Source organism: Trichinella spiralis (assembly GCF_000181795.1).
Source record: "Trichinella spiralis strain ISS 195 chromosome Unknown Scfld4, whole genome shotgun sequence".
Taxonomy (NCBI): Eukaryota; Metazoa; Nematoda; class Enoplea; order Trichinellida; family Trichinellidae; genus Trichinella; species Trichinella spiralis.
Window position 1 is genome coordinate 2,370,877 of NW_003526943.1, and position 20,559 is coordinate 2,391,435.

General features: G+C 31.9%; 7 protein-coding genes and 1 non-coding gene across 8 annotated transcripts; 4 read left to right on the forward strand and 4 right to left on the reverse strand.

Annotated features, from left to right (window-relative positions):
• Nucleotides 1–484: 484 nt before the first annotated feature.
• Nucleotides 485–1,042, forward strand: Tsp_00644 (u11/U12 small nuclear ribonucleoproteinprotein). The gene has a single exon (XM_003376353.1). The coding sequence runs from the start codon at nt 485–487 to the stop codon at nt 1,040–1,042; it is 558 nt and encodes a 185-aa protein (XP_003376401.1).
• Nucleotides 1,043–1,202: 160 nt separating this feature from the next.
• On the reverse strand, nt 1,203–2,614 carry Tsp_00643 (AN1-type zinc finger protein 2B). Its single transcript, XM_003376354.1, has 9 exons — nt 2,574–2,614; nt 2,444–2,486; nt 2,332–2,383; nt 2,104–2,280; nt 1,927–2,054; nt 1,802–1,871; nt 1,675–1,745; nt 1,309–1,357; nt 1,203–1,253 (listed from the first exon to the last, which is right to left on the reverse strand). The coding sequence occupies exons 1-9, from the start codon at nt 2,590–2,592 to the stop codon at nt 1,221–1,223; spliced, it is 642 nt and encodes a 213-aa protein (XP_003376402.1). The 5' UTR covers nt 2,593–2,614; the 3' UTR covers nt 1,203–1,220.
• A 4,017-nt stretch (nt 2,615–6,631) lies between these two features.
• Tsp_00642 (conserved hypothetical protein) lies at nt 6,632–7,343 on the reverse strand. The gene is made up of 3 exons (XM_003376355.1): nt 7,337–7,343; nt 6,995–7,111; nt 6,632–6,882 (listed from the first exon to the last, which is right to left on the reverse strand). The coding sequence occupies exons 1-3, from the start codon at nt 7,341–7,343 to the stop codon at nt 6,632–6,634; spliced, it is 375 nt and encodes a 124-aa protein (XP_003376403.1).
• Nucleotides 7,344–8,189: 846 nt separating this feature from the next.
• Tsp_00641 (zinc finger protein) lies at nt 8,190–9,261 on the forward strand. Its single transcript, XM_003376356.1, has 3 exons — nt 8,190–8,703; nt 8,750–8,922; nt 9,211–9,261. Exons 1-3 carry the CDS (start codon nt 8,190–8,192, stop codon nt 9,259–9,261), a joined length of 738 nt encoding a protein of 245 aa, XP_003376404.1.
• Nucleotides 9,262–11,336: 2,075 nt separating this feature from the next.
• Nucleotides 11,337–11,410, reverse strand: Tsp_00640. The gene has a single exon. It is a non-coding gene; the product is annotated as a tRNA-Ile (tRNA).
• Nucleotides 11,411–12,664: 1,254 nt separating this feature from the next.
• On the reverse strand, nt 12,665–13,911 carry Tsp_00639 (conserved hypothetical protein). Its single transcript, XM_003376357.1, has 6 exons — nt 13,866–13,911; nt 13,694–13,811; nt 13,325–13,440; nt 13,130–13,268; nt 12,855–13,063; nt 12,665–12,690 (listed from the first exon to the last, which is right to left on the reverse strand). The coding sequence occupies exons 1-6, from the start codon at nt 13,909–13,911 to the stop codon at nt 12,665–12,667; spliced, it is 654 nt and encodes a 217-aa protein (XP_003376405.1).
• Nucleotides 13,912–15,683: 1,772 nt separating this feature from the next.
• On the forward strand, nt 15,684–18,887 carry Tsp_00638 (carboxypeptidase D). Its single transcript, XM_003376358.1, has 10 exons — nt 15,684–15,894; nt 15,959–16,059; nt 17,071–17,243; nt 17,298–17,482; nt 17,551–17,727; nt 17,852–18,004; nt 18,065–18,207; nt 18,272–18,339; nt 18,428–18,511; nt 18,860–18,887. The coding sequence occupies exons 1-10, from the start codon at nt 15,684–15,686 to the stop codon at nt 18,885–18,887; spliced, it is 1,323 nt and encodes a 440-aa protein (XP_003376406.1).
• Nucleotides 18,888–19,446: 559 nt separating this feature from the next.
• Nucleotides 19,447–20,428, forward strand: Tsp_00637 (conserved hypothetical protein). The gene is made up of 2 exons (XM_003376359.1): nt 19,447–19,618; nt 20,127–20,428. The coding sequence occupies exons 1-2, from the start codon at nt 19,447–19,449 to the stop codon at nt 20,426–20,428; spliced, it is 474 nt and encodes a 157-aa protein (XP_003376407.1).
• The last annotated feature ends 131 nt before the right edge of the window (nt 20,429–20,559 follow it).

Here is a 20,559-nt window from a genome sequence, read left to right on the forward strand (position 1 = left end):
AAAAAAGATTTGAATCAATGAGCAATTAGACAAGGAAAACCAATAAGACAACGACGTGACGCCCCAATAAAATAGCGCGCTCAACGACCAATAAGAAAACGCAAACCGAACGGACCATCCCAGTGTAGTAGGATTCCCCTGCCAGCCTTCTACATATCACATATTTGCGTAAAATAACAACACACAGTTTTTCCGTTAATATAAATCGACCAATAACACGACATTTATTACTTCTGTTACGAAATATTCAGTAAAAATGATGTCCAGAGTTGCACATTTATTAGTATTTTTTAACAAATGCAACAAAACAAATTACAGTATAAAATATGATTCTTAATTTTTATTAAAAATAGCTTTACAGTATGAATGCAAATTTTCTAATTTTAAAAGTGCAGTAGAATTGAAGAGAGAAGAATTTCGTGAATTAAGTTTGATTTTTCCAATTCTTCGCTGTTTATTAAATAGTTTGTCGTGTAAATTTGAAATGACTGAAAAGAAAAGAAGTTCAAAAGGACCACGGGATGAGTGGAAGCCGTATGTAGAAAAGTATGATCCGATCAAAGTTGGTTCGGTGAATGGGACAGCTACAGTTGCTCACGACAGAGCTTTAATAAGGGCAAGTGGGCAACATTACAAACCAAACGAACGTGTAATAGGCGACCCCAAGAAAACTCTGTTCGTCGGTCGCCTTTCTTTGGATACTGTCGAAGCGGATATTCATCAACTGTTTGGCCGTTATGGTAAAATTGCTCGAATTCGATTAGTACGTGACATTGTTACTGGAATGTCTAAACGGTATGCTTTTGTTGAATTCAAACATCGTAGAGATATGGATGTTGCTTGGGAAAATGCACATCATGCTATAATTGACAGTTCTCAAATTATTGTCGACCGGGAAGTAGAACGCCGAATGGAAGGTTGGATTCCAAGACGTCTTGGCGGAGGATTCGGCGGACGAAAACAGTCAGGTCAAATGAGATTTGGATGCCGTGAAAATCCTTACAGAAGATTTTCCACATCTCGACAAACAAGCAGATGGTAATTTTAATAATATTACATGAACGCAAACATATCCGTTTTAAATGAATTAAGATCATCCGTTTTATTATTTGAATTAAAAGTGAACTTTAATTGATAAAATGTTAACAATTACAATAATTAACACAATTACAACATAATTTCAAAAGATAAAATGGAAGTGAAATGTAAATAATGACAGTTCAAGATATAAGGCAGTTTCCGTAAGCAGAACTCTAAAACATATTACATTAAAAATTAGTAATACATAAATTTCATTGCCCTTTTTACTTGATTTGTGCGCTGATTTCGTTGCTCAATGTCAGAAGTTGATTTTTCGCTGAAAAATATCATTGTAAATAACAGTAATGATTATTATTAATTTAAAAATTATCTGTAAATTTTAGTTTTATCAATCAATTTTCCGACAAGACAACGGACAACTATCTACCTCTTCATATTCATAAATAAATAAATTAACAATTACATTATCCCTAAGTTGGTGCTAAATTTATATATGCTTTGATTTTTAGATTAAACAATATTTATAAAAGCAGTACACAACACTGAATATTCAACAAATGAGAAAGTACTAATAACGGATGTGTAAAATGTTATTTACTGCTTCCCTATTTTTAAATTGTATTTTGTTCCTACTTGGACGTCGATGACTGAACAGAATCAGCTATAGATCGTCGTATCGCTTCTTCCAATGCTTCTCCTTCATCCTGAAATACAAAAACAACACCATCTGTGAAGAGTATGATGGAAAAAAAATACATACCATTCCATTCATTCTGCGAAGATCGTTATCAGAAGTTTCGCGTTTTCTTGTTTTGAAACCAAATAAATTGCTAAACAATGTCGAATCTGTTATTCGAAAATACAAAAAAGAAAACAAAAGAATACCAGGAAAATTTTGACAGTGATAAAGTGGAAGTAGAATTAGGGGACGATTGAGAGCATTCGTGATCGGCATTGTGGCGATGCTTGAAGCAGAAATTTTTGTGACATTTTGGGCACTCAACAGGAACAAGCTAAATAAGTAAGTTATAATTAGGAAATGTTAAAAACTGAAGAAAAAACCTCTCTTTGTTTGCAATTTTTCACTGAGCACTTGTTCACATATATTTTTCGCTTAGCTAAAGCAGGATCCGATTGACAATCTCTGTCTATGTGCTCACTGACGGCAACATCGGGAGGGAAATCACGCGGACACGAAACTGATTGACTGCACAACGGACAAACAGGAAGACAACAGTCCTTTGATTTTTTGAAAATTATTTATAATATTTATTTAAACGCAACGCTCACCTTTCGTCCAGCAAAAGGACATGCATGTCGACTGTATTCGTAATGATCTTTACTAAATTATAATTTATTTTATCAAAGCTTAAAAAGAAATAAAATCCTCTTCATACAATACCAAAACAGTTTAGAACATTCGTCACATTTTATCGGCAAAAAGTCTAAATTGAAAATATTATGAACAACATTCTAAAATTATGAAAAAAACTTGCCTAATCGTCTACAAAGAGGATAACTGCAATGTTCACCTAAATTAGGAAATTCCATCCTTTCATACACATCATCAACCAAACTCTACTTTACTACAGAAGGTGCGTTTCATTTTCTGATTTTTAGGAACAATTTTTATTTTGAAAATTTTAAATGTATTTTACTTGTGTTCGAGACATAAAATATTTTTATTTGAATACAGAAGGATGATTTTTAAAAAATGCCAATGAAATGATCAATAGCAATTTCGATTTTTACAGGATCAAAATTGTTATTGTAAAATTGAAATTCAGTACACTAAACGAAAATGAACTGTGGCATTAAACTAGTTTTAATGAATTTTTATCAATCCTGAACGATATGCAATTTAGGCACAAATATTTCATGTGTATATTAAAAAGATTAGTTGTTATTTTAAATTTTAAATTAACAAATTGAAGCATCTGCATTATCACAAAATATGTAATATAATAAAAATATAACTTGAAAATATTCATTTATTGTAATCTGAGCAGTGGTATTTAAAACTGTAATTGTATTTTCCATCCTATTTTTCTCATTTACGGTAATTCAATTTCATCATAGTTATGTAATAATTCTGTGGTTATTCTGTGTATTGTGTGTAATAATTTCTTATACTTATACGGTATAAATAAGAATGATGAATAAATGATTTGTATAATATATATTTATGTTACACATCAGAGTGAATGAGTGAAATGAAAGATAATAAAAGTATCCATTTTGAATTGAATGAAAAATTGTTGAAATTTCGAAATGAAAAATGTTGAAAAGTTGTTCGAAAGAAGAAAACATTTCTACAATGATTTGTTATTTGCAGCCTGTAAAAGCAATGAAACCAGTCGTTGATTTTAATTTAGCTTTTATTAAAATATGCTGAGCATTTGCGAACGTTTATGAAAAAGAAAACCGAAAAAACTGTTTCATCTGATCAGATTTTTTTTACCATCTGTGACGTAGTCATGAATGGAATTTGATTTGATTATTTTAGTGAATTTTTTGAAAATATCTTAAAAAATACTATTTTGTAAAAAGAATTTTCTATTTTTTTTGAATAAAAATGATGGTGAGGAGAAGAATTGTTGTTTTTTTTTATCTCGATTTGTGCTAGTATCAGTTTTCAAAATAGCATCAATACCAGCAATTAATTATTTGTCAACAATGACATCTGTCAATTAATATAATCGTTTTTACTTTTTGTTTCATACCAAGTCGAATGTGAAAGAATGGATTTTATTAATTCAATTCATCTCATGAATGTGGATGTTGTTTTTGTAAAAATGGTAGTTTTATTATTTATTTCGAACAACGTATATATGGTTGTCAAAGAGATGGTTGGCATTTGACGAGTAGGATGATGCCTGGGGTGGAACTGGTACAAGCCCGTCTTCGAACACAAAAAGCCAACGCCCCCTCCCAGCGCCATTGTATTACTGTTTCGTCGATTGTAACTCGTCAATTTTTCCTCATAAAACGTTCGATCCAGTTGAATTTTTTCGAAACTTTATTCATCACAATTTTATCATAATTTTCTTTTAAATTTTTATCTTGATTATCAATTTTGATTATTTTTTTGTGTGTATTTGTGAATTTTTTCTTTTTTTTTACCCCATCGTACAAAAAGGGTGTGGTGAAGTGTTTATCAAGTTTTGTCGCATATAGTAATCGTATTCGTACTGTGTTGTTTTCAATGTACGTCATTACTAATAATAATAATAATAATAATAATAATAATAATAATATTATTATTATTATTATTATTATTATAAAAGCATGTGACATTGAAACCATGTTGACAAGGAGGGTGTGTCGAAGAGTAAACTCTGAGAATAAATGTCGAGGAGGTTTGTTTCTAATAGTTGATAGAAATGAAGTTGCTTCATCAAACGCCAAATGATGAAGGCGTTGTCATTTGAGAAATTAAGCGCGCAGTTTTCGAGTCTGTTCTTCGTCTTCTTCTTCTTCTTCTCCTTCTTGTCAATGATGCTAACAAGACTAGGCGTGGCCGTTCGCCGCTTGCCCTCGCATTCATTTTTCCAACTTCTCCCATTTACCAAACGATAAGCTGGGCAAAATTTTTTCCAACTGTCACAACAACTCGTTCATGTTGCCATTAAGCTAACTGATTTTCCATTATAATATGTAAGTTGTAAAATTTCCATTTTAAACAACAATATATTTTATATTTAAAATAAATTTCTGTTCAAATTAAATTCATCCCATTCACCGTAAGAGAATTTGTCTGAAAACAACTAATGCTCGTCAGGTTGTATTTTTCAAAACAAAAAAAAATTGATACAATATTGAAAATATTTGCATAATTTTTTTAAACAATAATTCACAAAAAATAAAAATAAAATTTAAAAATTTCACCTAAAGCAAAGCGTTTTTTTTTGAAATTTTGCCGTCCGCTTGAGTTGGGAGAATTTTTGGCAACGAAATTGTTCGTAAGGTTTTTAATTGTTTCAAATTTCATTTCACTGTTTCGTTGAAATTGTTCTTTGAAAATTTTAAACTTGTTAAAAGAAAAACATCAAATTCAATTGAATAGTAATTTTTTTTTACTTTTCATTTGAAATTTAAATTTTTCACCTACTTTTTCATCGGTTTGGGTGGAGAGAGAGAGAAAAAAATCAAATCATCCCACAACTGTATGTTCATCCGTCATATTTGCTCAAGGCAGAAAAAAAATTGAACGATGGAGTAAAAGTGAAAGCTCGGAGCTGTTTTTTTTTTCTCACAAATATCACCGCACACGTTGATCAAAGCTACTGCTCGTCGCACGAAACGAGCCTGCAGTCATGCATGATTCATCATCATTGTAAGTAAATAATTTGCGAATGTTTCTTTTTTTTTCTTTTTTGATAAAAATGTTCAATGAATCATTCATTCTTTCTTTATTTAATTTAGATTTCTTTTTTTCTGCAAGTTTTCCATTAAAAATGCATTTGTTTTCTGAATATTGCGTAACAGATTGAAATTTTTGTTTGTACTAGTTGGTACTGTAATTCGAGGAAAATTATAAATTATCCACCTTTCTTTCATACTGTAGACAAGTGAGGTGTTTTTTATTTTTAAAATTTTCAATATTCTTCCATCACAACGATCGAGTTTGACGTTGTATTTTTTTTCCAATTCTGCATACAATAGACGAACAAGGTCGTCGGGAAATTTTCAAAACGACCATCTTCAGATTCTTGCAAAATTTAAAGCAGCACTATTTATTATTCAACGCTGTGATGAAAGGGAAAAAAAGAAGAAAGAAAGAAAGAAAGAAAGCAAGTACTTATAAAATGGAAATGTTCATTTTTGTGGGGAACAAAAGAATTTATTTTTTTTTTGTGAATCCCATCATCTCAACCACAACACTGTTGATGAGAAAGAGAACTGTTTGAAATTGAACAACTCACGTCGATGACCGATTTTTTTTTCATACCATTAAAATCTGCCGACATAAGGCAAATCAAGGACAAATTTCAACTCGCCCCTATCAGTTGACACTTTTGAATCGTGATAAAATTGTTTTTGTTTAAATTTTGAAAAAAAATAATTTCAATTAATAAAAATAAAATTTAATTTTGAACAAATAATTTAAACGGGGGATAAATTTGGCAAAAAAAACCAACTGCTGCTGATGATTTTGTTTTGAAAATTCCAATTCAATATCGCGTGAGACGTATTGGTGGTGTTGTTTGTCGAATTTTTGAACAAACATTATCTTGAACAATTTTGTACTTTGATAATCGATAATGTTATTTATCTTTTCAGTTTTTTTTCTTCTTCTACATTTTTTGTAAAATTTGTTTCGAAAGAATAACAATTTTTTTTTAAAATAAAAATAATAATTTCTTTTCTATTTTATTCACGGATCAATTCAATTCAATTTTTGCTTGAAAATTTGAATATTCGTCCACTGTGCAGTAGAAAATGATGATGAAGTGTTATTTGTGCGAGACAAGAGGGAAAGGATGGAAGGGGAGTGATGATTAATTGTTTTTTGTTTTATATTTTTGTTTTCGATCCAAAATACACCGAACAAAGTTTCACATGTTCGTTTAATGTTGAAAAAATAAAACTAATCCCAAAGAACAATATGTAAAAATATTATGATAAATGTGTTTTTTTTCCTTGTTTTCTCTTTTCCCATTCGGCGTCGTGTGGGACACGCCCACTGGCCATGTGTTTCGCCTGCAACTTGGCCGACGCCCCGTCGCCTTTTCGCCATCAGCGCCGGCGCACCTGTTCGCAATTTCAGTCTGGGCCGTGAGTGTTTTGGCGGCGTGGCGCTTGACTTGCCAACAGAATGGTCGAAGCAGGCGAAAACATCTATTTAACAAACAATAGCTTAAGCGGAGAATGGGAAAAAGCCGAGCTAACAAAAAAATATGCAATTAGACGTTGGTTTGCTTTTTTTCCGTTTTTTTCCCAAATATTCTACCGTAATGGCTTGTGTCTGTTTGTACATTGGGTTGCCGGCCGGTCAAAAAGCCTTCCCCCTCCCCTTCCCCCTCCAGAATACCATTTTCAGCAAATAAGCCCCCGCCCGGTCGGTCGGCTAACAATCGAAAGCATAAGACGATTATTCGGCATAATAACAGCAACAACAACAAAAAAGAAAGATTGTGTTCACCACTCGACCTTTATTTGATTCGATCAACATCGCTGGTAATTATAATTGGTTCTTTTGTTTTTATTTTCACTTGAAAAATTATTCTCATCAAATATAACGAATTTAATAATAATATGTAAAACTGCTAATTATTCTATTTTACTCGAAAACTATGCATATATATATATATATATATATATATGTTTTTTTGGTGAAGCATTGCGGACTGATGATGACCTTGGTCACGCCCGGAAATATGGACGGGCGCAGCTGCCGACCGCAGAGGTCAGCAGCGTGTGCAAACCGGCGCCAACTGTCGCCGGCCAGTCGATCGATCGCCATTGGCGCCATTGGCGCTGTTGGCGGCGCCCCGACGCCGACGCCCCGGCCCAACCCGGCCCGGCCCGTCCCGGCCCAGTGCCATTTGTGCATTTTGCATATAGAAGCCGCGGCCGGTGGTTGCGTTCGCGTTCGCTTTCGCCTGCGTATACGCTCGTCTGGGATGTCAAATGGAGCATTGGAGAAAGCTTTTCCTCTTTGAAAAAGCATCACAAACTGAAGTTGAAGAAACTCGCGATGACGAGTTGAAAATTATATATTTCATTTGTTTGTTTGTTTTATTTATTGGCTGTGTGCTTTTTGGCTGACTGGCTGTGTTCAGCTTATGCAGTCAGTGAGAAGGGAAAGCAGCAAAAACGTCGCTAGCATCATATCATACGCCTTGATCTCTTCCGCACTTCGCGTTCGCGTCTCTTTTCTTCTCTTTTTCATCACCACATTCAAAAGCCACACCCACACCACCACAACTACTGTAATTTAATTCATTTTCTCTTCTTTTTCAGATATTCAATTTTTATTATTAATCTACACAAATGAATTATTCATCATTGATCAGGTAGAAATTTATTTCAACAAACAGAATATTATTTTTTTTAAATAATATTTTATTTCTAGTCCATTTCAATCTGTTTCCAACAATATTCCAACTGAAACAATCGAACAACAACTGGACAACAACAGCACAATGACCAGACGAAGACGACCCAGGAAACCGTTGGTACCGTACCGTACGATTAGCACGGTCGAATACGGCTGGACTGACGACGATGACGAGGACCGAAATTCTTGGGGCGGGTTCACGATCACGTTGGCCATGGATCAGTGCCAAGTGGACACGTCAACGACGGTCAAACTCGACGACCCTGAGGTCGAACCGACCCCATCCGGTGACCAAAAATCGACCAACACCCGCGGCCATCCTTTTCTTGCCAACTTGTTGTCGTCGATGGAAGCAACTTTGAAACAAGCCGAGGAACGCAACACTACCAAGCAGCTACCATCTGACGACCAACCGACATCCGGCTTGCGGTCCACAACTACCACCACCACCACCACCACCACTAGCAATACTACCACCACTGCTAAAGCTCAACGACGCTATTCGGATCGCAAACGACACTACGTTTGCACTTTTGCCAACTGCAACAAAACCTACACCAAAAGCTCCCACTTGAAAGCTCACTTCAGAACTCACACGGGTAAATGAAGATTTGCATAATTTCTCCATTCATTCTTGTCGTTCAGGTGAAAAACCATACGAGTGCAAATGGGAAGGCTGTTCGTGGCGTTTTGCAAGATCCGACGAACTTACCCGCCACATGCGAAAGCACACTGGTGACAAGCCGTTCCATTGTAAGCTCTGCTTTAGGGCATTTTCACGTTCCGACCATTTGACCACACACATCCGAAGGCACAATGTGATTTGAACTGAATCGACAACGACGAGAATGTCTTTTTATTTTGCTTTTTCTTCAGAAAAAAATATCCTATATATATATATATATATATATATACATGATTGCAATTTTATATTTCTATATTTTGAAAAATACGACATGTTGAAATTGTGAAATAAAACAACAAACAGGTGTTATCAAGATGCTTGCTGCTTAATCTCGAATCAAACAGTTGAAAAAGTCAATTTTGAAAAATTTGTTGAAACGGCTGTTGGTATATACTGATTGATAATCATAACAATGGATAAGTCTTGTGACATTTGTGATCAGATTGAATTGGAAATGTCATTTGGAATTTGAAAGAATTTTGTCATCGTTCAGCTCTGGGCGACAAATCGACCAAGCCTCCAAAGGGCAAAGGTCCATCCTCTGGATAATTGCTTTCCAATTACCTGATACGGTAAAATCTATATAATAAATTTCCAATATCTGCCTAATATTTCTTCTAGTCCTTCCACCATTCTTGCTTTTTCTTCTTCTTTTTATTCCTATTTCGTTTATTTTTCTTTCATATCCATCCACTGTTGGTTGATTTGGTTAGTTTCCAAAAAGGAAATAAGTTACTCTTGATTTTCAAAATGCTAATTATTCATCTTTTTCTTTTTATCCTCTTAGTATACGTATTATAATTGTTGTATATTAATATTTTTTTTTGTTTTTCATCCAGATTTTCTTCTCATTGATGCATTTTTAATTTCATCGACAAAATCACCAAAAACAAATTGTGCAAGAAGTGATCAATCATTACTGTGAAAGACAATTGTACAATATGGAAAATCAGTCAATGTTTGTTTTCTTTATTTTGCTTGATCAAAATAATACAAACAAACCAAAAACATATTTATTCAAACAAAATTCAAGTTGAAATTGCAAATTTCATCATGTATCAATGCTAATAAGAAGGACAAATACAAAAATGTAAATTTCATTTCAATTTTAAATGACATTTCTACACAATTGTATTAATTTTTTTTAAGAATTAATTTTGCACAATACGTCTTTTAAATAAATTTTTGAAATCTTCGTTTATTATTATCTTATGCTTTAAATTATCATTCAAATATATTTTATATTTTGCGAAAAGAAAAATTACCCACGATTTACTTTTCCAGAGATGCACCATTGTTTTGATCATACTTTTCTTTGCAACTGAAATGTTATTTATTGTCTATTTGTTTCATTTCAATTATCTGTGTTGAAAAATATTCCAACTAGAGTATCTGGATTGTACCTTGGTGAAATCGGTATTTGGAAACATTTCATTCATAAATAATAAATAATTTTTTTATATCAACTGTGATTTTACTAACTTTGCAATTGATAGTGATATTTCAAATTCGATTTAAATATATTGCAATCAGTAGAATAATAATAAATTTCAATGTCACTGTATAATTAAATAATATTTCTCTTGTAATTTATTCGTTCTCTGTTTGATATTTGATCGAACGATGACATATGTTGCTGAATAAAAAAAAGACAATATGCGAAATATTCATTTTTGAAAATCGATAAAAATTAATATCAAAACTTCCTCACCACCAATGCGAGACGTTGAGAAAGAAACATACGCGACCAAAAAGCGTAATTTTACATTGCATTGTTTTTTTCATAAAGTACAAGTCTGCTTGAAACTTTCAATATTTACATAATTTTCAATATGAATAAAACAAATTTAGTTAATAAGATCGTTCATTTTAATGCAAACAAACGTGCATACTGTATTCTCTCATCTAAAGTTGAAAAAGAAAACCTCCATTTGTAAAGTATTACTTTAAATTTACTGAAAATAAAGTAATTTACTATTTAAAAATCACCACTTGAAAAGCTGCATACAAAACTGCTCTTTACAGTGCTCGTATAAATTATAATATTATTGAAAAATTAATTTCTTCTTACTATTACAAAGTATATTTTGACATAACATTCCATTCAATCAAGAATATGAACAAGTGTGAATTTCCATTTTAACACTGAAATCAATGTTTAATAACCTGTCATATCTATGCTTCCAGATTTTGCATAAACAATTTCAACATATTTAAATTTGTTTGCATTTTTTTGTTTTGGAACTTAAAACTACGTTTAACAAATTTTCACATATTTCCACCAACAATAGTTTTGTGAAAAACTACAAAAATTTAATGATAACATTGAATTAAAAAGACTGATCAACAAACAAAACTTTCCGAATTACTTTTTCGCAGCGTAAATCGTGCAGTTGAACAATACCAACATTTATAATGCAAATATCACTTTTGTTTTTAATAAAACAATGCATAATATTTCAAATTATATTATATCTGTGACTAATTAAATAGCAAATGTTTGCCAATTGGCTAATTTTGCAAGTCTGTTTTTTTTGGAAAAGTTTATGGCCAGAGTGGGGCTCGAACCCACGACCTTAGCGTTATTAGCACCACGCTCTAACCAACTGAGCTATCCGGCCACTTGGTTCTTTAACTTCTACTTGAGGTATATAAATGTAATTAACAATGCAATGCTTAGTTCATAAAATAAATAAAATTCACTTTCTACCATTTCAACAAGTACTTAAAGCAAATCCGATGTGAATCATTGCATAGCTTGCTTGTTTTCGTGTACTGTATAAATATTTTATTGCACTGTTTATATTAAACTCTGTCAAACTATCTTGAAGCTGAAAAATTTTTTTATTGCATTTCAATGATACTTAACTTATTAATGCAATTTTATAAAATTATCCATTTCAAAAATTTCGAAACATATTTTCACCATTGAAAATTTTTCAGCAGCTTTCATTGGTCATTAGCCAAGTGTTGCAAACTGACAAGCTTCTTCAAGCTTCAAGGTTTACGAGTTCTGGGAACCAGGTCAGAAACAAGCGCAATTGCTTATCTGTGATCGATTCGGTGAACCATTTTCAGGAGACCATCGTCCTGTTCGAGTGCAGTTGCACCCAAACATTTGTCAAATCCATCACACGTGTGAATAATTGCATTGACCAAAAGTGATGGGATTAATGGATCTCCATAAAGTGATGGCTGTCACAGCTGCGCCGCTCCTGTTACACAACCAACCCAACGGTTGAGCCGGACAAAAAGGTCAGTTGGGCAGAGGCCCCGCTAAGCAAAGAGTGTTGTTTTGGAGACAGTGAAGTTGGACATTGTCTTTTGTTGTACGAAAGATCTGTTGCAAGTTATGCGATGCCATTTGTTTTCTGTCCATTGTTTTTTGGGGAAAGCGTGTGCCGTTGTGGTCAGTTATCAGAGAAAGGTATTTTTTTTACCTGCTTTTGTTTTTCCTTTATCTCTCTATATCGTGACTTGACCCTCTACAGTAGAACTAGAAAATTCATTTGTGAAACTCATGTCAGTTGTGCCACAGTCGACCAAAACTTACGGTAATACGGTTTCCTTGTAATGAAAATATTTATTCCTGCAAATCAAATTTTTCGTCACAGCAATCTGATCTGAAGTTATTTGAATGTTATAACCTGGACTTGCTGAACAGTTTTTGTTGACATCACTGGTATATAGACTTCCTACGAACAACTGTCATAAGACTCCAGTATGAGCTTCTTGAATTTAGCATGGGTTCTTAGACAAGCGGACCCCTGACGTACAAAAATGATAAAAAATTGTTATTCAATTATAGCTTAAAATTATCATGCTCTGATCAGTGTAAAGCAAAATTGTATTCACATGTTTATTTCAACTGGATTTCAGAATTGTAATTCACTTATTCGTACTAAAAAATATGATGACAAAAAATACAAAAAACTGCAACTATAGTAAAATAAAGTGTCATAGTAGAATCGGATAATTTTTTGTGCTCACTGTGTTTATTTCTTTCAAACAATCCACTGGAATTGAACTCACTTTTAAATATATGCTCAGGAACAATTGAAATACGGCTCAGTGAAGTTTGTCGATTTTCCAAGTTGAATTCATTTGTCAAGAAGAGCTTTTCAATGAAATAGTTTTCCTGGACGTCCATTTTGCATTGGAGCAAAAGAATTCGGCTGGTTGCCATGAAAAGACGAAAAATCAGGTTCCATGCTCTTTTGCCGCATCTTCTTCTTATCGGAATTTTTACACACTTCAAGAAATTGTGAACCAGTCTTTGTTAAAATTAAAATTAACATAAAATATTTCATCATGAGCATTGGTTGACAATAATAATATACTTGCAAGCTTGTTCAGTAGACGAATGGGAAACTGCCCCTTTGTGAAAAGTTACAGTTTGTGTTGAAACATTCTGCAGACATTCACGAGCGTCACTTTCACTTTCAACATAAAGAAAACACTCAACATTATGCAAAAAATCTAAAATTTAATAAATAATTATGCAATACATATATATATAATAGCAGTGCGATTACCTGAATATCCTTCATCGCAAAGATAGCCATAAGTTGTGTAAATAAAATTGACTGTTTTATGTTCAGGACAAAATAATTTTAATGGATCAATGCAGGATTGAAATTTCCAAATTCTTCTACAATTTTATATTTATAATAATCTTTGCTAAACTATATTAAGAATTGAATATTTGAAAAATATTTTGTAAAATTACTACAAACTGATGCATTGCTAAGCAATTTATTTAGGTATAAAATTTCAAATTATCGTTTGCACATTTCACAAAGTTGGAATTTTACTTCAATAACAAAACTCACTTGCAAAGTTCTTGAAAAGTATTTTTATTGCTAATAAAAGTTTGCTTGTAATTTTCAACATTAGTAATAAACATGGGTAAAGTAGTGCTAATTATATCAACGTATTCTTCTACAGGTAAAGTGCACTGTTTGATCTTAGATAGTACATTTTCTTGACATGATTCATCCCCATTAAGCAATTTTGCAAAACCTAAAAAATTATTCCTGTAAGAAAAAGCGGAAAATATCCAAGTTTCAAGCTTACCAATGAAAGATGTAAGCGCAAACATATGCATAAGCAATTCAAACATTATTTTTCAAAACTCACTGTTTCCAAAAACAATAATGTATCTAATAGTTATCAAAATTAGATATTCATACTAAATGTAATATCTGTAGCATATTTTTTTGAAAATAGTCTGGCTTATAAAATTCAAATCAGAAACTATAACAATCGACCTTAAATCGAGCATATTTATGCAATTTTATCTCTTTTGAATTTCATCCAATTTAGTTGTTCGAGTGAATTAAATCAAAGTAATTTCTTTTTAATTTGTTAAATATTTCGAAATTGAATAATTTTCAAACATTTGACAGTTATTTTCAAGTCTAGCATTTTCGTCCATTTAAATTTCAGCTTTAATAAAAATCAAATGAAAATCAGTATTGACGAAATTGGAAACCTCGCCAGCTAAAGTGTAATAAAAAGTTTTCAATTTCATTCAGTCGAGTTGATGATAAGAATGCTAATAAATTGCTTGCAACAAATAAATTTGAAATTTCATATTTCAAACTGTTTTCATGTTTCACATTCTATAACGTTAATAATGTATTATTGTAAAGCATAGAAAATAATATTAGGTGTTTATTTTATGTTACTAAATGAAATGCAATTTTTAAACACACAATAACAGAACAATTGAAAGTGATGAAAAAAAGCAAATTTCATTATCATTGGTCGACAATATCTGGAAAACTTTGACTGATTGAAATTGATATTTGAAAAAAAATAAAAATAAAAAACGCTATTTACAATCCATTTTAAAAGTGATGCGATAATATTTTATTGAAAATTGAGTGATAGTGCAGGTAAGGAAAAAAAATTCTTTTCAACAATTTCATCAAATTCATTGTTGTTCAATGATCAGATAATTAACAAAATTTTCAAAAAACCGTTTATTTATTTATTTTCAAATAAACAGTTATGCATTTTGTGGCATAATTTGATAACCCAGTTTGTTGAGTTTATTATTCGATTTAGCATGTTTTAGGTGAATTTTCACAAAATTTCCAGTTTCAAGCTATTCACGTAATAACGACTGGTTCATCAGAGCTTTTGCTTTACATACGGTACAGAAGCAATTTGAAATTTTCATAATCATTCAAATGTTTAAATTGTCTTTTTCAATATTTTGAATTTTAAAGTAGATGAAATTTGTAGCTTACTATTGGTGAATTTTTATTAAAGTGTTTGCTCAATAATAGAAATGCTATGCTTTAAAACATGCTTATTGAACTATTTACCAACTGCAAGAAAAGCAGGTAGTTACAGGTTACAGGTTGCAGCTGACATGTTGTTCAACCAATTGCGCAACATGAATATTGAGCAAAAGTAGACTGGCTCAAATATGAAATTAATAAAATGAGTTATTAATAATTGACATCAGTTGGATGAGGAAACGGTTGGAATAAAAATGCAATATTTGTTGAATCGACTGACCGCGTTTTGCTTTTCGCAGCAATGTTTTTTCATTTTTTTATTATATTAAATAATAATTTTTGTTATTTAGCTTCCTGACAAGGCAAACTAGACTGCCCTCATCAGTTGTTTCTGCTTGTTGTTGTTGTTGTCTAGCCGCTGGCAAAGGACTGAGGTCGAGCCGTCGATAGACGTAGTCACTTGCTTCATTGCTTAGCATTCCTGTGGCCAAATTCGCCGTTGGCAGTTGTTGTACATTCCCATTGCTTTCGCCAAGCTAGCATAGCTTATTGAATAGCTTCGTCTGTTGTCTTGATCCTGCTTATCCTGTTCTTATTATTAATAATATTAATAATAATCAGCAACATTCGTCTTTTGACCACAATGCCATTTTGGAAATGCACATTGGAAAAATGCTTTTACTTCTGGATAATTGTGCTGTTTTATCAATCTCGTTTGTTAAAATCTTTCCCATTGCATGATCCAATTGGCAGTCGGTATCATTTGAATAAAGAAATTGCTGAGCAATTTTTAATTTTGTCACGCCAGTATCCCAATCAGTTGCATCAATTTTTCATCGGCAAAAGTGTATATGGTAAGCAGCTTTTACATTTGAGGGAAACCTGTGCAACTGTATTTTCTTTTTTTCAAATTTTCAGATCAAGAAATTGTTGGTGTAGCCGTTTCAGCTCAGTATCCGGAGCAACATATCAGCTTAAGACCGAATATTTTGTTCACCGCAAATATTCACGGAAACGAGGTATACTGCTTATTTTACAACATATACACACACATCAGCTAATATTTTTATGAAAAAAAGGGAAGTTTTTGGTTTGCTTTAATAATTACGTAAGAACTAAATTCTTTGAGAGTTTTTGCTGACTTTTGCGTCAATGCTACTAGCTAAGTTATTACTTTGAATTTACTTCACAGCTTAGCGTATTCTTCTTTTTTTCTACTATGGATTTTTAATGAGCATTTTCACTCAGGTTTTTTAGCAATGTTTTATTATTATTCAAAAGTTAAGAATTAAATTAAATTTAAAAGTTTCAAACTTTGCAAAATTAAAAAAAGAAATTCTTATCTTTAATTTTTTAATTAATAATTTGATAAAGGATAAAAAAATAATAAACATAAACAGTTAAAATATGCTTCAGTTGTTTATAGGATACGTGAAAAACTCTGCCGTTTATTAATTTTAAAAATTCAGCAGGATCAGATATTTGCTTAATATCTGCATGCATCCAATTTCCATACTTTGAAATTATTGCATTTTAAATCATATCCTTATTAGTGAAATATTTTTTCTGTTTGCATGTAATATATTATTAATTTTACTATTTTGAAAACCTAACGATGTAATTGTTTTAATCCATATTTAAAAAATGTATCGCTGTTCTCATGCTTTACTTATGAATTTATAAAACAGGCTAACAAAATTGAAATATTGAAATTAGTATATGCTTTACAAAAAATATATCAACTCAGTTTATTAGGTCAAACAGTTTGAATCAACTTTTTGAATTGAAATTATTTCATGCTTCAAATAAAAACTCGGTTAAGCGGATTTTTATTCTATTCTATTTCTTCAGCGAAAAAATAGTACACGCATGTTTGTGAAAATGATTTTCATAAATTAATTTTATTCATCACTGTTCATTTATTAAACATTCATAATTCAATCTCTGAGAATTGACTAAATTGCATCTTTTTTTAAAAATAATCTAATGCAATCATTTCATACTATGAAAAAAATGTACAAATATTTAAGCCAGTGGGACGAGAAATCTTGTTAAAGCTTGTTACCTATGTATTGGAAAATTTTGGTAAAGACCCATTGATAACGCAACTGCTAAATGAAACCCGTCTTCTTGTCATTCCTACGCTTAATCCAGACGGCTTTGATGCTTCCATCTTAGGTGACTGCTATGGTGTAGAAGGGAGGTAAAAACGTGCAACATTCAAAATTGATAACTTTTATAAACTTTTTCTTTAAAGAACAAATGCAAATGGCTTTGATTTGAATCGAAACTATCCAAATATATGGAAAACAACGAATGATGCAAAAAAATACCAACCTGAAACGTTGGCTTTTATGTCATGGGTAGAAAAAATTCCTGTAGTACTAAGCATGGATATTCACGGTGGATCTTTAGTTGTAAACTACCCTTATGATTCAAGGAGTAAATTTTTTTTCAGTTTTTAATAAAATACTTAATTTAAATTCAACAAATATAACTTTATATTTTAGTGGATGCAAGATCAGTTTACAGCGCTGCTCCTGATGATGATGTCTTAAAGCATTTGGCACTTTCATACTCTCACAGCAATCTGAGAATGTCACAAAACAGTGAAACTTGGTGCCCACTGGATTCTGAACGTTTTAAAGACGGCATTACAAATGGTGCCAATTGGTACAGCATCGAAGGTATGAGATTGAATTATTACTATTATGATAAGCAGCAGCTTGTTTACAATGATCATCCTTTTTAAATTATGAATTTTTCAGTTACTTCTTAAATTATAATTTATATAATGATGTATTTTTTGAGGAAGTTTGCAAGATTACATGTATTCAATGCGTGGCTCAATGGCGTTAACGTTGGAAATGTCTTGTTGTAAATATCCAAATCCGGAAATTTTGAAAACAATTTGGAATGAAAATTTGCCATCACTTTTGCAATTTTGGAAGCAAGTTCTTACAGGTAAAAATTACATTTATAAGATGACCAGTTTAAATTGTTCATTTTTATAAAATATTCCAGGTATAAAAGGAATTGTCAGAAATGCTGACAGTGCCGCACCTATTGAGGCAACTTTGAAAATTGTTGGAAGAGATATTGGCTTCAAAACGACAAAAAATGGTGAATTTTATCGCATTCTACTTCCTGGAAAATACCGTTTGATTGTAATAGAGCATTGAGGCAATTTTTTACCATTTGGCAAGATATAATTTTTTGATCGTGTTTTAGGTTGATGCTCCTTTATTTAAACCAAGTGTAGTTGATTTTGTTTTGACTGAACAAATTCCATACGTCGAGTTGAACATATCTATGTGGCCAGAATCATCTGAATCTTTTGGTCAGAAGAATTATCTTTCCATCATTAAATAAATCTGAAATTTTCAGGTTTGTAGGACAAATTGAAAAAGATGTGAAAACAGTCTATACGGACCAAACTGCTGCTTTACGTTTCACGTCATGGAAATCAATGTATTTTATGATCATTGTGTTGCACATGTTGTTAAGTTTTACTTCCAATTAAAAGAAATGATTGAAGTTTAAAATTATGATATTAAAAATTATTAAAAATTATGATGAATACTTCTAAAAACATGAAAAAAAAATAAAAGATAGATAGTATTTTCTTAAAATCAGTCAAAGAAGAATATGATTATTAGGCGAACTGTTATAATAGTATTAATTTATAAAAAACATTAGCTTGAATTAGAAGGTGTTTTTCAACAAAATGCTACCTTAAATGTTAATTTAGAAAATCGTATTTTTTTAAATATTTCACACAATTTTTATAAATTATTTAACATTTTAAAGAAATTTAAGTTTTTTACTTCTGCGTATTCATTTATGAGCTTTTCATTTGAAAAGGCTAAATAGAAAAATATTTTACACTTTAGCTAGTGAAAATAATTATACATTTTTGATGAAATCAGTGCACATCTTGTCAACAAAGTGTTCATTCAACTTTGCATCAGCACAAATGAAATCATTCATTAAAAGTCAATCATAAAAAGATGTGTACATTAAAATTTCATGTAGGCAACAAAATGAGCGTAGTATCAGAGCAGAAAGCAATTCATATCTCCAAGTATTGAAAATGAAAGAGTGAAATATTAATTTTATGAATTAATTCAAAATCTTTCTCAACTGTTTGATGTTCATTTTTGTGATTTGTTCTTGATTGTGATATATTACTGTATTTCTTCTTTGCATTCCTATGTGCTTAGATGGTGTGTTAGTGAATTTTTTTTTTCAAATTATTTATAGATTTTATATAATGTAGAAATTTGTTATATTTTGACAGAAATTTAAAAGTGAAAAAAAGTTGCATCCTCTCATTGAGAGGGTGTTGCTAGGAATTTTCTCGTAGCTCGATCGTGCTGTTCTGGAAACTTTCATCCGCAGTCGCCATGACTGTCACATCGTACGGTGCAGCCAGGAAAGAGCGAAGCAACTACATAGCACCAGTAGAAGGTGATACAAGCAGTTCCGGTGCCACGGAATCTGATTATCAAGAATTTTCGCCCATTCGTCCAACTTTGGTTCGAAATTTCAGACAAGCTGCACTGGAAATTTTTTTCAGTAATAAATTTCAAGTAAACAATGCTATTTTTCGCTTTTGATCCACATATTGTCATTTAAATAAGTTTAAATATCTTTTTATGTGTTAATTGTCTTTCTTGTCACTTTGGATTGTATATGCTTGTTGGCGGAAGTTTTGATTCATCTGCGAATGTTCGAATTGGGTAACGAGAGCCGAGTGATGATTTGCATTTTGCATTATTTCAATATTGGCGTTTTGTCACTGTTTTTTGTTGAATTGGTGTTGAAAGTGTTTGTTATGGGTTTCACGGTTTTCAAATACCGTATGGAGATGTTCGATTTCATTGTCATCATTTTATCCTTCTCTCTGAGCATCGTTTATGGCAACTGTGGTCGAACAGCTGACAGTGCTGGTCTGCTAATCTCTTTTCGTCTGTGGCGCATCTTGCGAATTTTCAAAAGTAGAATTTCAAATAAAAAAATACAACAGAACAGTTTAATTAATTATATTATATTATTTGATTAATGAGGCAATTTGTGCATTCAGATGTGGTAGCATCGGTGAAAATGGAAGCTCAGCGGAAAATTCGAAAAGAAAGTCGCACAAAGAAAGCACTGCAGAGGGAAGTATGCAAATTGCGAGAATATTGCTTGAAGCAGGAATACGAGTTGCAATTTTATCGACTAATTTTACAACAAAACCGCATACCACTGCCGACTGTTTTACGGATACCCCGCAGCCCGTTGACCATGAGCGTCACTGCTGAGGTGAACGAACACTGTTTGAAATCGCTTTCAAATGACGAATCTTATATTTGTGAAAAATCATCCTCAAATACGGAAGAATGAAAAAAATTTCCTTTTTTTGTTTTTCATATTTTCCAATTTGCTGATTTACGTTCATGCTTTATCTATGCCAAAGATGTGATAATTCATCATTGATAGTGAAGGTTTCTTGTTGCTTCACTAGACACTTGCTT